The sequence below is a fragment of the Cnephaeus nilssonii genome (genome assembly GCF_951640355.1).
Source record: "Cnephaeus nilssonii genome assembly, chromosome: 15".
Classification (NCBI taxonomy): domain Eukaryota; kingdom Metazoa; phylum Chordata; class Mammalia; order Chiroptera; family Vespertilionidae; genus Cnephaeus; species Cnephaeus nilssonii.
In genome coordinates this window covers 37,097,342-37,115,606 of record NC_137086.1, presented here as the reverse complement: position 1 = coordinate 37,115,606, position 18,265 = coordinate 37,097,342, and the positions used below count along the sequence as shown (strand labels likewise).

The following is an 18,265-nucleotide window of genomic DNA, read 5'->3' as shown; positions in this document are numbered from 1 at the left end:
ATTTGGAAGAAATAATACAGAGATTCTGTGTATCTTTTACCCAGTTTGCCCCAATGTTAATATCTTACAAAACCATGGTAAAATATCACAACCAGGAGGTTGATATTGATAAAAGACTCTTCACCACAGGAATCCTTCCTATTATCCTTTGTAGCCACACCCACTTACCTCCCACACACCTCCCACTTCTGCTCCCTCCTTAACTCCTGGCAACAACTAATCTGTTTTCATTTCAATACTTTTGTCATTTCGAGAACGCTATATAAGTGGAATCATTTATGTAACTTTTGGAGGTTACTAGCTTTTTTTATTCAGAATAATTCCCTAGAGAGTCATCCATGTCGTTTCATCTACCAGTAGTGTATTTCCTTTTTATTGCTGAGTACTAGTCCACATAATATGAATAAAGCTGCTATAAACATTTGTGTATAGGTTTTGTATGAACATAAGTCTGTTTCTCTAGGATAAATGCCCAGGAGTGCAATATATAGTAGTAAGTCCCTTAAATATTTCCTTTATAGACATTTGGAACCACATGAGACAGTGTTATATAATTTTTGCTTTGACCTTCAGGCATAATGCAGAAAATTCAAGAAAAGGAAAGCTTATTGTATTTACCATATTTTTACTTATCGTATTCTTTCTTCCTTTCTGATGTTCTAAGGTTCCTTCTTTTTATCATTTATTTTCTGCTTTGAGAATTTCTTCTAGTCATCCTATTAGAGTAGATATGCGGGTGATAAATTCTTCTAATTTTCCCTCATCTGAGAATGTCTTGATTTCCCCCTTGTTTTGCTGACTGTAGGATTCTGGGTTGACAGTTCTTTTCTTTCAACACCTGAAAACAATATGCCACTTTCTTCTGGCTTGTATAATTTTGGGTGAGAAATCCCCTGTCATTCTAATTGCTTTTCCTCCATAGATAAGGTATAGTTTCTCTGGCTGCCTTCAAAATATTTTCTTTGCCCTTGGTTTTCAGAAGTTTAATTGTGATGTGTCTTGGCGTGGGTTTCTTCAGGTTTATCCTGCATAGGGTTTGTGCAGCTTCTTGAATCTATAGTTTTGTTTCTCTTTCCAAATTTGTCAATTTTCAGTCATTATTTCTTTGAGTACATTTTCAACTTCACTTTTTCTCCTCTCTTTCTGGGTTCCAGTGGTACAAATATTAGATCTTTTGCTGTAATCCTACGGGTCCATGAGGCTGTTTTTGTTGTTTTGTTTCTTCGGTCTATTTTTCCTCTGTTGTTCTGATCCTTTACTGTGTCCCTTCCATTCTGCTGTTGAGACCGTCCAGGGAGCTTTTCTTTGCTGAGATTTTTTTTTTTCCACTTGTCCAAACATGTTTGTAATTGCTTATTGAAGAATTTTTATCATGGTTGGTTTAAAATTTTTATCAAGTAATTCTAACATCTCTGTCATCTTATAATTTTGCATGGTTTTAAATATTTCAGTTCTTAATATAATGAGTGATTTCCTATTGAAACCTGGACGTTTTCATATTATGTTCTTAGACGCAGGATATTATCTAAACCTCCCATTTCCACTGATTTTTCCTGACACTACTTTGGTAGGAGAATAAGAGGTACCTCCTTTTTACTGCCAGGTGGACATAGAAGTCGAGATTCTCTACTCAGCCTCCATTGACACCCAGGGAAAGGAGATCCTCTGCTAGTTAGCATTTCAGGTTGCTGGATTCTTCAGCTCCAAATCTGGGATATATTTGGCAAAAAGAAAACCGGGTAACTCACCACTGTGTCATTCCTTGGACCCTGAAGTTCCTAGCTGGTCTGCCTTCTCACTTCTTTTCAGAATCTTCTTATGTTTGTTTGTTTGTTTGTTTGTTTTAAATATATTTTTATCGATTTCAGAGAGGGAGGGAGAGGGAGAGAGAGAAACATCAATGATGAGAGAGAATCATTGATTGGCTGCCTCCTGCACGCCCCACACTGGGGATTGAGCCTGCAACCTAGGCATGTGCCCTGACCAGGAATTGAACCGTGACCTCTTGATTCATAGGTCAACACTCAACCACTGAGCCATGCTGGCTAGACTCTTCTTATGTTTTATATTTAATGTCCAGGGTTTTTAATTGTACTTATTGGAAATAATAGGAAAAAATATGTCTATTCTATCTTCCTGGAGGTGGAAGTCCCCAAATGTACATTTTAATCCATTAAAACAGTTGTATCAAAATATAACCATTATTGGGGGAAATGTTTCCTACTTTGAATATTATCTGATAATTTGCATAATACTGTGTTCACAAAGTCAGCTGGAAAACATTATTTAAACTGAAATTTATTGTTCATATTATTAATGAAAACTTTTCCCCTCTAGGAAATAATGCAAAAGGTGTCCCAAGGCTCCTGACCAGTGAACAAAGATTTGAGAAACACGACAGCCAAGCTCATGTTTTCTCCTGATCAAGAAAATCATCCATCCAAAGCACCAGTAAAATATGGTGAACTCATTGTCTTAGGGTAAGGTCTCCCCATCTGATGACATAAAATTGAATAATATATAGTAACTTTAAAAGTGTTTTTTTAGAATTTATACCCTACCTATTTCCAGAAAGGACTTAAAGCTACAGGTTAATATTACTAAATCAGGAGACGCTTTTAATTGTCAGTTTTATGCTATCACTTATAAGGGTACAAATACTGCATAAACTTTGCCTCACTCTCACCCCTAGAAAGGACAGAGCTTCTTAAAGATGAAATGAAAAATGTATTTGCCTAGAGTCATATAACCATTCCATTTGTCTTTCCTATTCCTTGTTTTAGAAAAATTTGCTTTGGCTGACTTTATAATTTTTTACAATCCTGTATAATAAAGAGGTAATATGCAAATTGACCATCACTCCAATACGCAAGATGGCTGCCCTCATGTGGTCAAAGATGGCTGCCCCTTGTGGACACAAGATGGCCACCACAAGATGGTTGGCAGGGGAGGGCAGTTGGGAGGGACCAGGCCTGAAAGGGAGGGCAGTTGGGGGCGATCAGGCCTGCAGGGGAGGGCAGTTAGGGGTGACCAGGCTGGCAAGGGAGGGCAGTTAGGGGCAATTGGGCCAGCAGGGGAGCAATTAGACATCGATCAGGCTGGCAGGGGCGTGGTTAGGGGTTTATCAGGCTGGCAGGCTGGCAGGCAGAAGCAGTTAGGGGCAGGCAGGCGAGCAGTTCGGAGCCAGCAGTCCTGGGTTGTGAGAGGAATGTCCGACTGCCTGGGATCGGGCCTAAACGGGCAGTCGGACATCCCTCAAGGGGTCCCAGATTGGAGAGGGTGCAGGCTGGGCTGAGGGTCACACACACCTTCTCTTCCCCCCCCCCCCCCCGTGCACAAATTTCGTGCACCAGGCCTCTAGTTTTTTTATAAAGAGTCAGTACAGACCTAGCTGGATAGAGCATCGGCCTGCGGACTGAAGGGTCCCGGGTTCGATTCCGGTCAAGGACATATGCTCGTGTTGCAGGCTCGATCCCCAATAGGGGCATGCAGGGACAGCTGATCAATGATTCTCTCTCATCATTGATGTTTCTTTCTCTCTCTCTCTCTCTCTCTCTCTCTCTCTCTCTCTCTCTCTCTCTCTCTCTCTCTCCCTTCCTCTCTGAAATAAAAAAATATATATATGTATTTTTTAAAAGTCAGTACAATTTTTACATATGGCAGTTTTTGAGTAAATTCCGTTCTCCTCCTTGTCAACCACTAATGTAGGCCATTTTACTATCACATTCTCCTCCAACCTCAAAACTGTCTATTCCCTGCCTCATTTCCCCCCAGATTGACCATGCTTTCGAGGTGGGAGGGGGAAAAGTGAATGAAGAGAAATTATTATTAAGCTACTGCTTATGCCATAATGAAGCAGTAAAGAATGAAAAAAAGCATGACCAACACCTGGATCCAAATTCTAGCTTTGCCAGTGTACGTGTGTGACCTTCAGAAAGTATCTTAATTCCTTTGAGTCTCTGAGGAACTTCATTCCTCTGAGAAATAACTTAATTCCTAACCTGTAAAAGTGGAGAGTGATACCAGTCTCACCGAGTTTTTTATGAGGATGGGTTAAGTGAGGTGATGTATGGGGTAGAACCGAAGAGTGCCTACTACATAGTAAACACCAGATGTTTTGTTTTGAACTTTTTCCCTAGTAGTTCAGTCCTTGCTTACTTGCTTACCTACAGAACATATATATATCTTATCATGAAGAAATGGTCATAATGTCTGAACAACAAAAATATGTTTAACTGCTGCTTAGCAGGCATCTCAGTTGGACAGGTTTTGCCAACATAATGTGAATATATATGTGTATGTTCAAGTGGCTGAGACTTAACAAACAAGCCTAAAAATACCATATTTCAAAAGTTCAGCTATTTAAAGTGTTCGGTTCACAATTAAAGGTGATTCTATTTTAAACAATTTATATTGTACTTTTAAAGGTTAGATTAGCACATGCAAACATTAACCTTTAGAAAAAAATAGAATGAGTCATGAGGAGTCAGATATGCCACTAATCACCTCTTTGAAGAAAAATATAAGTAACTTAAAGTAATAATGAAAAAAAGATTGTGACAAATACCACAATCCAAATTCTAGCTTTATATGTATAATACAAACAGTAGTTCTATATGACTTAGAACATGGCCAGGAGGAATCTCATTTTGTTTTATACTCAGGCAACTGGGGATCAGCAATTGCTAAAAAGAATTTTAGATACCTATATTGTACTAATAGATAATTGGGAATTGATCCTATAAGGCAAAGTAACACATTTGTTAGAATTGTATGGTTCTTACAAGAGATCACCTAATCTTTTTTCTCCCCTAATCAGGTATAATGGGTCTCTCCCAAACGGCGATAGAGGAAGAAGGAAAAGTAGGTTTGCTTTATTTAAAAGACCTAAGGCAAATGGGGTGAAGCCCAGCACTGTGCATATTGCTTGTACTCCTCAGGCTGCAAAGGTAAAAATCAAAACAAAAACTGTAAATTAACTTGGAGAAATTGAAAGACTTGTTGTACATGTCGTTTATATTCTCTAGCATTCCCCTCACATTCTATACCAGAAGTTTTCTTTTGTTTGGATGGGAGAACACACGTTGGAGACATGATATTTTAAGGGCTGCCATATGAAAGGGCATCAACTTTTTTTAAAATGACAAACCAGGATCAGTAGGTGGAAATTAGAAAGAAACATCTCTTAACCAGGGCAGGGGTGGGTTTAGGGCTTTATCTAATATTTAGAATTGTACAGCTGTCAGCCCTGAGAAGTAGGGCATTCCTGCTGTTACTTTAAGGGCCCTTGCCTAGGCTTGGCAAGGAATGTAGTATAGAAGTGTATTCAGGTACTAGAAGCATGTTTAGATGAGGCAAATTTAGAGAGGGAGAAAGAAATCGAAACATTGATGATGAGAGAGACTCATTAATCGGCTGCCTCCTGCATCCCCCCTACTGGGAATCAAGCCCACATTTGCCCTGACTGGGATTGAACCGTGACCTCCTGGTTCATGGATTGATGCTCAACCACTGAGCCACACTAGCTGGGCTGGATGAGGCAGTTTTTTAAATTAAAGGTTTTTCTCAAAGATTCTATGGATGCTCTTACTTTTGTTTATTTATAGTTTTGTTTTATGACCTACATAGGTTTTAGCATAGTGTCTTGAAAAAAGTAGACATCCATAATTATTAAATTGAACCAAAGCTATGAAAAAGCAAATACTCAACCTTATCTACAGTATAACTTCTCTATCTACTTGCCTAATGCTTTTAGCCCCTTTTTCTTTCCCTACCAAAATCTCCAGAACCTGGGCCACCATTTTAGGACACTTGGACTTTGCCTAGAGTGATAGACAATTAGGGGGAATTTTAGATCTCCACATCTACACTAATAAAAGAGAATAGATGCAAATTGACCATACCTTCTTGACACCCACCAGCCAATCAGGAGCGAATATGCAAATTAACCCAACAAATATGGCGAGTTAATTTGCATACACATGCGTCGAGCAGCCGGGGTGAGATGCTTGCATCTTCTCCATGGCAGCGACGCAGCGTTCCGTACCGCCCCAGCCTCTCCAGGCCTCTGGGCAGCATGGGAAGAAGGAAAGGCGGCTCCGGCCAGAGTGAAGGGGAAGGAAGGTCCATTCTTGCACAAATCTTCATGCATCGGGCCTCTAGTTTCCTATAAATTCCTATACTTCCAGTTGTTTATCACAGACTGAACTTGATACTATGGTGAGTGAATAAAAATTAAAGAGATCCTTGACTTATGGAAGTATCTATATCTTTAGCCAAGCATCCTCAGGATGTACACCAATATTATACCATCTGAGGTATATCTTTGTAAGTTAAATAACAAGAGACAGAGAATTGGGTATATAATGCCTTGGTTTAGGTCATAGCTCCAGTCCCTGGAGTTAGTCGGATTTTTGGCTTTGTTTTATATTCAGTGTGGTGTCTAAAACAGTCCTCATGCCTTGGCTAGGCCGCCTCTATTATTATTTGAGAACCAGTGAATGTAGAAAAGAGATAGTTTCTTTTAGGTGTTTCTTTTTGCTCCTTGAAGAGAACGGATGTGCTAAGCAGGTGGTGGAAGTTGAACAACTTATTGATCTAATCAGAGGAGCTTCTTTTCAGTATTTCCCCACTGGAGTGCTTTGGCATTTTGGATGTACCAATTATTCTTTGTTCAGGACTGTATTATATATTGCAGGACAATAACTTTTAAGCCCAAAAATACATCTATGTATTTCCAGATGCCCCTTACACAGCTAATATGACCTCTGGTTAAGAGCAATTATCATGGGAAAATATTTCTAATTCCTACATCTGTAATATTCTATTCTGTATTTTTCTTTGCATTTTTAACTGTCATACTTCTCATGTTTTCATTGTTAGCTCCTTCTTCTCTTTACTGGACAACAAGAATTTTAGGGATCAAAGATGAACTCTTTACTTTTCAATTTTGGAGGGATGTCGTATGAGATCATGTAGAAAACTGGTTAGTCTGGCAGTCATCTGGGATGAATGGTTAAACCCTGCCTTCCAGTCCAGTGAGAACTTAACTTGACATAGTTCTTGTTCTGAATCTAAGAGTAGGTTTAATAGCTAAAAAAAAGTATACAGGGATTACAATCTCAAAGTACACAAAAACCTCTGTTTTTAAATCTCTTTAGCCGTTAAGAACTTCCAAAATACTGAGCAATTCTGTGATTGATTAGCCAGTTGTTTAATGCTGAGTTAAAGTAATTGTAGGTTTTTAAACCTATAAAATAATTATACAATATTTATGAATGCATAAATGTATTAAAAAAACCGCATGCATGGGAATGATCTATGCTGCATTCTTGAGGTTGGATACCTCTATGAAGAAGGGAGCCCTAGCTGATTTGGCTCAGTGGATAAAGTGTCGGCCTGCGGACTAAAGGGTCCTGGGTTCTATTCCAGTTAAGGGTACATTGCCCGGGTTGCGGGCTCAATCCCCATTAGGGAGTGTGCAGGAGGCAGCCAATCAGTGATTCTCTCTAATCATTGATGTTTCTATCTCTTTCTCCCTCTCCCTTCCTCTCTGAAATCAATAAAAATATATTTTAAAAAAATAAAAAGAAAGGGAGTGGGGAGGGACATGCAAACAGCCTTGATTGTATCTGTAGAGTTTAATTTCATTTAAAAGATCAGAAGCAAAAATGACATTATTAAACTTGGATAAAGCTGGGTAGTTAGTACCCAGGTATTTGTTTATTCTCCTTGTATAGTATATGAAAATTTCACAATCTTATTTAATTTTAAAGCTATTATTTTAAGGCTTTGTTTATTACAGATTAGCTACAAATTGAAACCAAGTAAAATTTTAAAATGCCAAAGCTCTAATAAACTTTTTTTTTTCCATTTAGCCTCTGTGTGTATAATCATTCTTTGTATCTCTTTTCCTCTTACTCAACCTGTTTCAACTTCCTTTGTTTGGGTTTTCCCCACTCTGAAATTATCTTCAACTCATATACATAGAATATGCTTGAAAACAAAACTGAAAAGTTCTTTTAAGCAATGTTTTTCGTTTGGGATAAGTCAGTAGTACAGTTGTAAGCTTTATATCCATTTCCTTTGGTAATGTTTAATCATTCTATGAATCTCTCTGTATCTAGCCCAGCATATGGCAAATATTTGTCATCTGTAGTCACAGAATGGCTAAGTAAACCAGTTAACTCTCCTTATTGGTTAGCATTATAACTCTTAGAGTTACTTTAAAAATAAAATTCCTCTTATCTTACAGGATTTTATATTTTCTTCTTATCAGAACAGTACTGAGTACTGTTTTCAGATTCTACATGGAATTTGATTTTGATTACTTTATAATTTAAAATACAAGGGAGACTCAATTTTATTCTTTTTATACAATGAAACTGTATTCTTACTCTTTAACTACTTCAAAGTATTCTTCTATACCCTACTGAACCTGAGAAACTACTGTCACCGCTGAGGTTATGCAAGAGTTATTAATCTCTAATCTAAATTGTCTAGGGGGGGGAAGGTGGGAGGGGTGAAATATGTCATATTGATAGGTTACCCTTTTTTTAAAAAATCTGATTTTATTGACCTGACCACTAATTTTGCTATTAATCTTTTCTTTCTTAGGCAATAAGCAACAAGGACCAGCATAGCATATCATATACATTATCTCGGGCCCAGACAGTGGTGGTTGAATATACTCATGACAGCAACACTGATATGTTTCAGGTATTAAAATATGTGAATTCTTTTTTCATAAAAAAGTTAAAGCCTATTGTCAGTGACTTTTGCTCTGTTCAGATTAAGGATGATCATATTTTCATGTATTTTATTTATATATTGTTTTCTAAACCCCATATATATAAGTTAGTGTAGCATACTTAAGAGATGGTCTCTGAAATTATAATTCCTGGTAAGCATTACTTAGCCACTGTATGCCTCAGTTTCCTCCTAAAGTATGGTTAATAAAACTTCCCTTGTATCACTATTAGGAGGCTTACTAGTAAATGGTTTAGTACATGTAAAGTGGTCAGAAGTATACCAGGTAGATGGTAAGTAAACACTTAGCTATAATATTGATGTAGTAGTTCTATTAGCTATTATTATCCCAAAAAAAGGAACCAAGAAATATTCTGCACATGTTTATGACCTTTTTTTTCCCACTACTTTCTCACCTTCCTCTATGTAGGCAATAAAGAGTACAGGTAGTTCTAACTGTTTCTAACATATATGGCTTGTTTCTCAGTACATATTTGGTAAATAAAAGTTTTTTTCATTCTCTTATACTAATTGATGGTATAAGAATCTATAATAATAAAAGTATAATATGCTAATTAGACTGGGTGTCCTTCCGGACAAAGCCAGAGCTATGAGGGAAGCCCGGATCCCAGGTGCCAGAGGGAAGCTGGTGCCGGCAGCCTGGGGAAGGAAGGACTGCTCTTGCACACATTTCATGCATTGGGCCTCTAGTGTTTTTATAAACTGATAGATGATAGAACAGCCAAACTCAAAGATGTAAACAAAATTTATATCTTCTCCCTTAATATGTGTTTTGTAAAGGCTTAGGTTTTTCTGGGGGGGAAAGCAAACAAACAAACAAAAACTTAAGTACCTAATAATGTTGCTTATACAGTTATTATTTTAAAATGACTTTTTAACTTTTCCTTTATTTTACAAGATTAAGTGAATGTGAAAAGGTCTGGAGATGTCTTTAATTATAACCAATAGCAAATATTTCTTTGAAGTCACTCACTCCCCCCAGCCCTTTTAAAGGAATACTGACTTATTTTTTAGAATAGTGTGTCTAATATTAGAATATGGCTGTTGCTTTTACAAAAAAAATTTTGTTTAATAAATAACGTTAATGAAGATGAAGGTTTGGATCTTAATGAGAACCTAACATAAGCTTTAGGATGATTTTCCACATTTCATTTTACTGACAACCAGTTCAAATGAATGTGTTTAATTAGCTTTTTAAAAATCAAAATGCTACCTAGATATTTGATCATAAACTAGAATTGTAGTTTTAGGAATTCCCTTTTTTTGTTTACTCCTTATCTTTTGTCAATAAAGTTACTGAAACCTTGTGAATCAAATATTATAAAGTTAGTTGGGGGCAAAATTGTGATTAAACCAGGCATCCTGAATTATGGAATAGTCTCTTCACCATCTTATAAAGGCTTTTAAATAGATTATGGCCTTTTTTGTTTTGTTTTGTCTTTTTCATAGAGGAATAGAGTTTCCCCCCAATAATAGTAAACTGATGATATCCTTTATACAGGCATTATACTTATGGATGATATGAACATTTCTACATAAAAAACCTGAAATATATCAGAAACTACCTCGATAAATTAGCCAATATTTGAGGAACTAGTTTTGTAAGCATTCAAGGATCCACTTACCTTCTAAACTGAACAAGAACCTTTATTGTTCAAGACATCGGATATTCAAACTTCAACTCTGTGCATTGCTTGATACTCTGATACAGGGAACATTGCAAGTTGATTACATACAGGTGCTACATTGGCAGTCTAAGAAGTACAGTCTTTTAATTGGGTTGAAGAAGAGTGAGGAAAGGCTTTATGGCAGTGCCTTTTTTTTTTTTTTTTTTTATCAAGTTGAATAGGATTTTGCCAGTCCAACTAGTAGAAGCATTCTGACAAAAGAAATGACAAAGAAGTACACCGTATGGTAGAAGATTGATGAATAAGCTACTGGTAGCTAGAATACACTTTTGTGTGAACAGAAATAACAAGAAATTAGGCTGGATTGGTAGGTGGGAGGCAAATTGTGAAGTTAGTTTTTAATTATTATCAGAAATAAACTGGTAAGTTCAGATAGATTGTAAGGAACTACTGAAGTTTTTAATGGGGGTGGAAGAGACATAAGATCTATATATTTTTTTTAATATATATATTTTATTGATTTTTCTACAGAGAGGAAGGGAGAGGGATAGAGAGTTAGAAACATCGATGAGAGAGAAACATCGATCAGCTGCCTCCTGCACACCCCCTACTGGGGATGTGCCTGCAACCAAGGTACATGCCCTTGACCGGAATCGAACCTGGGACCTTTCAGTCCGCAGGCCGACGCTCTATCCACTGAGCCAAACCGGTTTGGGCAAGATCTATATTTTTAAAGTTAATAGTAGCAATTAGAAAAAGGAGGAATTACTAAAGTTTATCTTAACACAATTCTATGTTGGCATCTGAGGACAATCATGTAGGTTTTCTCTTTATAGATATTTCTGATTTCTTCCTTCTTACCTGTCATGACCGATAATTGCTTTGATGTCTCAAATCTTCTCTAAGACCCAGATCAAATATCAGCTCCTCTGGAACAATCTCTCTTCCCAAATAAATGCTGCTTCTGAATATCAGTTCTCAATCCAATCCTTGGTCTACATCTTTTGGCTCTAAAACAGCCTTTTTATTTTTGGAACTATTTCAAAGGTTTGAGACCATTTTCTTTGGATATCATTATCTTTAAAATAAGGAAAAGGGACATTCAGTCTTACATTTGTTAACCAACCAATTTCCCCTTAAAATTCTCTAAACTAAATAAAGACTTTATACTTGATGATAGGAACAAAACACTAAAGAGTTTTATCTGAAAGTATGCTGATATGAGGAATTCCTGAGGCTCAAATATGCAAAGAATGACTTTTAAAAGTCATCATCTTTGTAGAGGGTCTTTTTTTTTTTTTCCAGTACTCACATTCTTCAATTTTATGGTATTACTTTATAATAAATACATTAATGAACTGATCATTTTAAATGTTTACTTTGAAACCCTGTGACACTTGTTCTGTCATCCATCCCACAGATTTCCTTTTTTCTTTTCAACTTTGATCTTTCAAAATGAAATTAATTCATTTACTAGCTAGTACTCCGAAGTTGTTTCTAATTCTCTGATACTTTACCCACCAGAACTCTTTATCTGGGAATCTTGTTCTGAAATATGGCCAAGAACAAGGAAAAAAGTTAAAAGGACATCTAGGCATATAAAATAAATGTCAGATAGGCCAAGCACTGACATTCCTTTCTCTGCTCCCTGGAGAATCCCTTAAGCTCTTAACAGTAACCTTGTGAAATACTATTCTTTGAAGTTTGGTTATTTGATTTCTCAACCCATATAAAAGTAGCTGGATAGAGGAGGGGGGTATGGTGCTAGAGACAAATATGCCCAACATCAAGAAATGATAACTGACAACCTGGCAGAAAAGGCCAAAAAAAAGAAGTATTAGTATATATACGACCTCAAAGCAAGACTACGTAAGGCCTTAACATAAGGATCAGCGTTCTTGTACACCTTTATAGCACCTAAAGATATCACTAGTTTAGCTGAATATAAATGGTATTCTTAGTGTAATATCCTGGAGTCATCATAAACGATTTACTTATATGTCAACTGTATTCTGTTAAAAAAGGTAGAGTAGTATATGGTAGACATTTTCATCCAAGTGGGTTAAAATCTGCAGCCATCTAGAAATCTCAGCCATCCTAAACTCTTTATTCCCTGAGGGTTTCATATATTCTGGGTCATAACTTCTCACTTAATTCTACGCTCTAAGTGACTATTATATCAGAGCAAGTCTGTTAGATTAGTTTTCAAGGGTATAGATGCCCCCAGAGTTAAGTATAAGTTTGAGCTTTAAAAGTTTCAGAAGCGTAATGATTTCACCTTATTGTGCCTTTTTTTGAATGGGTTTTCCACTGTGTTCCTTTGAATAGGTTTATAGACATTTCTTTTTCCCTTAGATTGGTCGGTCGACTGAAAGTCCCATTGATTTTGTAGTAACTGACACAGTTCCTGGAAGTCAAAGTAATTCTGATACACAGTCAGTGCAAAGCACTATATCAAGATTTGCCTGTAGAATTATATGTGAACGGAATCCCCCATTTACAGCACGGATTTATGCTGCAGGATTTGACTCATCAAAAAACATCTTTCTTGGGGTAAAAAGCTTTTTTCCTATATGATGCATTATTTTATAATCACTTGTATTTCCAAATTACAAATAAGCGGAAGCTCTCACTCTTACTCCTACTAGGAGAAGGCTGCCAAATGGAAGACATCAGATGGGCAGATGGATGGCTTAACCACTAATGGCGTTCTTGTTATGCATCCACGTAATGGGTTCATGGAAGACTCCAAGCCTGGAATATGGAGAGAAATATCAGTGTGTGGAAATGTATTCAGCCTGCGTGAAACCAGATCAGCTCAGCAGAGAGGAAAAATGGTAAGTATTGAGATGTAGCTCTTTATTTAGCTACAGTAAATACATAGGGTGAGTTGGACTGAATGCATTACATATTCCCCAAAAATTCTTAAAACTCTTGTTGACACATAATACTAAGTCTGATTATCATACACTGACTACTAAATACTATACTACAGGATAATATTTTAATATTTCAATTCAGACACTCAGAGTTTATTTCCATATTATGTTAATACTAGGGGCCCAGTGCATGAATTTGTGCACCTTGAAAGGAACTGTGGGCCTGGAAGCTGCGGTGGGCACAGGGGCGGGTCTCGGCCCATCCTCCATGCCCCCACCCGGCCCCTCCTGCCGCAGCCCCCAGTCCCCTGTCTGTCAGCAGCCCCGCTACCGCTGCCCCCACGCATTGACAGCGTCGGCCCAGCTCACACCCGCTGATGGCATGGAGCGATTGGGGCTGGCACCAGCAGCAGGTGTGAACGGGGCTGGCGCCTTCAGCGGGTGCGAATGGTGGCTGCTGCCCCGATCGCCCCTCAGGAGCAGGGTGAGGTGGAGAAGCCCTAGGGGTAATCGGGGTTGGCAGCTGCTGCTCGCACCCATGACGGCACCGAGTGATCGGGGCCAGCAGTGGGTGTGAGCACTGAGCCAGGACTGTGGCACACAGGAGCAAAGAATTTTCAGTAACCACCAGAGGCTCACCCTGATGACAGCGACCGGCGCCCTGCCTTGGTCTGGCGCCCGCACTCACCTGCTCCACCATCCCACCTGCTGCCAATGCCCACCATGTTCCGCACATGCCCCCCTGGTGGTCAGTGCCTGTCACAGTGACCGGCTGTTCAGCCGTTGGTCTATTTGCATATTAGCCTTTTATTATATAGGATATTTTAAAACGTAAGCTTTCCTAAATTAAACAGCACTCTGTATTTTCTACTTCTATCTGTATTATCGTTGGCCATGATATTTATTGGATATATTCAACCAACTGATTAGCCTCGGAAAATAAGCCTGTGTGGGTGGACACGTGTTCAGAAAACACAACTGCCTGTTGATGCCCGCTTTTTCATGGTACTTAAACTGTTTATGCAGCCTATCCCTTTTGTTTTAATCATAAATTATCCTATATAATAAAAGGCTAATATGCAAATCGACCGAACGGCAGAATGACCAGTCGCTATGGCACACACTGACCACCAGGGGGCAGGTGCTCAATGCAGGAGCTGCCCCCTGGTGGTCAGTGTGCTCCCACAGCGGGTGCACCATTCAGCCAGAAGCCAGGTTCACGGCTTCTGCGGCAGCACTAAGGATATCCAACTGACGGCTTAGACCCGCTCCCCCCGGGGGTGCGGGCCTAAGCCGTCAGTCGAACATCCCCCGAGTGCTCATGGACTGAGGGTGCAGGCCGGGCTGAGGGGACCCCCCTGCCAAGTGCACGAATTTCGTGCACCAGGCCTCTAGTCTTTAGTATAAGGCTTAAAAGAAATACATGTAAGACCAACACTCTTATGCAAATATCTAAAGCTCAATAGTGAATTTTTTTTTAAATTCTTGTTTCCTCTAGGTGGAAATGGAAACTAATCAGTTACAAGATGGCTCATTAATTGACCTTTGTGGTGCAACATTGCTGTGGCGTACTGCAGAAGGCCTTTCCCACACTCCAACAGTGAAGCATTTAGAAGCTTTAAGACAGGAAATCAATGCAGCACGACCTCAATGCCCTGTAGGGTTCAACACGCTAGCATTTCCTAGTATGAAGAGGAAAGATGTTGTTGATGAGAAACAACCATGGGTCTATCTAAACTGCGGCCATGTGCATGGCTATCATAACTGGGGAAACAAAGAAGAACGTGATGGAAAAGATCGGGAATGTCCTATGTGTAGGTCGGTTGGTCCCTATGTCCCCCTGTGGCTTGGATGTGAAGCTGGATTTTATGTGGACGCCGGCCCTCCAACCCACGCGTTTAGCCCATGTGGGCATGTGTGTTCAGAAAAGACAACTGCCTATTGGTCCCAGATCCCACTTCCTCATGGTACTCATACCTTTCACGCAGCCTGTCCCTTTTGTGCACATCAGTTGGCTGGTGAACAAGGCTACATCAGACTTATTTTCCAAGGACCTCTAGACTAACAGACAGTTGCCCGGACTGCATTATACATTTATAAGCTAAGTGAGTTGGGTTTTTCAACCTGTTATCCACGTCACGGTTTCTCTGATCTGGTCATTTGCATTAAGATGAAGAATTTTTTTAAACATTTATAATAAATTGTAGCAATTTTTGAGCAAAAATGTGGAAAACTCAAGCAAAGGAATTTCCAAAAGTACCTGACTTCTGAATTCTGAGTTTTTGTAAAATCTATTTTGAGGAGAAAAAGACAGTCTAATAAGATGCCTTCATTTTAGTGTTTTTGAATCACCCATCCTCAGTGTTGAAAAATTGTTTTGTATAACTGAGGGTACTGTTGGTTCAAACTATGTTAGTTTACAGTTTATTGCAAACATTGTAAATTACAGCAACATGTATATTAACTTTTTTTCTATTTATCTTTATTGTAGAAAATACCTTAGAATGTTCTTGATAGAGTAGCATGGTGATGATGGTATCACACTCTGGGTGTGAATGGTAGGTTAGTGAGCATAGCTCAAGGATTTGCAAAGTTAGGAAGATGGGCAAAAGAGCCTCTTTCCCCACCCCCATATAAATATGGACTTTGGTAAATTAGAATACTTTGTAAAATGAAATTTATATTAATTACCATTGTGTAAAAGGTGTTTGTTTTTAACCACATTGAAGATGATTGGGAAAAGAGTTTTTTTTCCTTAATGTTTCTCTCAAGTGTAGTACTATAACAAAAACTTAATGCTAAGAAACATTTTATATGCTCCTTTTGAATATGCAATTTAATCTAGATTATCTATTTTTCTCCTGCGATAACTAATCTGTTTTTAGTATCAGCAACATTTGGCAAGTTTATTTTTTAGATATAAACTGTGGTTCATCTGTTCACTGTTTCTAGAAAAAAAAATCATTCTCATGAGGAAAAGCATAAATTAACAAGAAAGGAGAGTGACTTGATTTGCTTTTAGAAAAGGAAATGCTTAAATAATTAATTATTCTGTTTTGGGCCTTATCCAGACATTAAGGAATCTGGAGAGATATAAAGGGTTGAATGATAATAGTGCACCCCCCTTTTTTAACCTCACAGATAAGCCTTAGCTTCTGGCTTGAATCCTAAGGAAAGTTGCCAGTGTTAAGGAAATGTTTGGTTGGCAGAGGCGCACCATCGACAGCAGAGTGAAGGGACATATTTGCATGATCTGTTTAGTCTCTAATTCCAATAAATTATTTTGCTCTCAGAAACAATAAAAAGTTTCTTCTCCTCCTATGCCTCCTCCTCCCCCCCCCCCTTTTTTTTTTAATGCACCACAAGGAAAGTACAGACAGTTGCACTACATCAAACCCTCTGTGGCACTTAGAGAAATCAATACACTTTTAGGTTAGACGGAATCATTATTTTAATCTTTTTATTTGTTTTCCTATAGTTTGAAAAGTTGTATAATACTTAATTGACTCTTGCAAAATTTTGTATGTGGTAGCATAGCTTTAATTTATCCTATTACAATGCTGTTCTGAGTTTTCTTTCGGTTAAAAAAAACAAAACAAACAAAACCTGTTGCTTAGAAGCCATGAACTATTTTATTTTACTTCAACTTGTCAAAATTTCCTTGGTTTTAAAAACTATCATGTGGACTCACTCAGGAAATGCATGTCAGGAAATTTATATTATAAGTTTATTAGTTGTGATGTATCAGTAACTGCTGTTACCCCCTTTTCAAAGAAATATAACTAATTTTGAAGTTTTCTAGCTTGTCACATGCTTTGTGACTAATGCAAGGAAATCAAGTCCTGTGTTGTATTTGTTCTAGTCATTTCTATTCAGTCTATATATTGTAGCTAATTTTTATTTGCAATTAATTTATTCAAACTAAGTAAATACTTTTCAAAATAGATATTTGAATTTGTCTCTGTGCATTCATTTTTGCATAACTTAGAATGGGAAATCAGAAGTGATAATTTGCAGACAAAACTACTGCACACTTCAAAACTACTCACTTGAAATAGATGAGTTTGCATTTGAGGTACAATTTTAAATCTCTGGTTCTCTTCGGAAAGCATCTCTTATTGATGACTGAATTGAGGTCCTTCTCTACGTTAAGTCTTACAAGAGAGTTGGCTCCTTGCAAGTTGCATACTAGGCTGTTTAAATAGTGTCTCAATGACCAGAAAAGACTCGTGTTCATTACAAAGTGCCTAAATTCCTCTACCAACTGGAAAAAATCAGGTTCATGTCACATCAAATTCGTGTTTTGAAAACTCGGGTAATTTAAATCATTAGTCAAGTATTTTTCTGTTTAAGCATTTTGAAAATTTTGTTCTGTCACTTTGCCAATGCCAAATGGAACACTTTTACTTACAGGCTTGTATTAGGGCCGTGGTCGGCAAACTGCGGCTCGCGAGCTACATGCGGCTCTTTGGCCCCTTGAGTATGGCTCTTCCACAAAATACCACGGCCTGGGCGAGTCTATTTTGAAGAAGTGGAGTTACAAGAATTTTAAGTTTAAAAAATTTGGCTCTCAAAAGAAATTTCAATCGTTGTACTGTTGATATTTGGCTCTGTTGACTAATGAGTTTGCCGACCACTGTATTAGGGCAATGCCAGTATTCTGGCCAAGGGAAAAGAGTTGTATTCCGGTCTGCTAAGTGCACTCTCAAGAAAGATATTCTTTATGGCTTAACTCTTTTATAAATAACTAATACCTAAACATCTTAATATCTCAATGTTCCTTAATTTGTGCAGAGGATTAAACTTCCCATCATCTAAAATGTTAGGGTCATGAAGCAAGACACAGTAAGGAGCCAGAGGAGGAGTCTTTACCAGGTTATCTTCTTGAAGCTGAAATTGCTCATTTTCATCATATAAAAGTCTAATACATGTAAAACAGGATAGGAATAAGTAATGATATAAACATATAATTACATCTAACATGAGTAT

General features: G+C 37.9%; 1 protein-coding gene across 2 annotated transcripts in view; it reads left to right on the top strand.

Moving 5' to 3' along the window:
- The window catches only part of PELI1 (pellino E3 ubiquitin protein ligase 1), a 60,769-nt gene extending 43,547 nt beyond the window's left edge, over positions 1-17,222 (top strand). For both annotated transcript variants that reach the window (XM_079792761.1, XM_079792762.1), the window contains 6 exons: positions 2,338-2,480; positions 4,820-4,949; positions 8,617-8,718; positions 12,753-12,950; positions 13,046-13,234; positions 14,775-17,222. In XM_079792761.1, the coding sequence (XP_079648887.1) occupies positions 2,410-2,480; positions 4,820-4,949; positions 8,617-8,718; positions 12,753-12,950; positions 13,046-13,234; positions 14,775-15,341 (1,257 nt within the window). In that variant the 5' untranslated portion in view covers positions 2,338-2,409 and the 3' untranslated portion in view covers positions 15,342-17,222. The remainder of the gene's footprint in view (positions 1-2,337; positions 2,481-4,819; positions 4,950-8,616; positions 8,719-12,752; positions 12,951-13,045; positions 13,235-14,774) is intronic.
- The last annotated feature ends 1,043 nt before the right edge of the window (positions 17,223-18,265 follow it).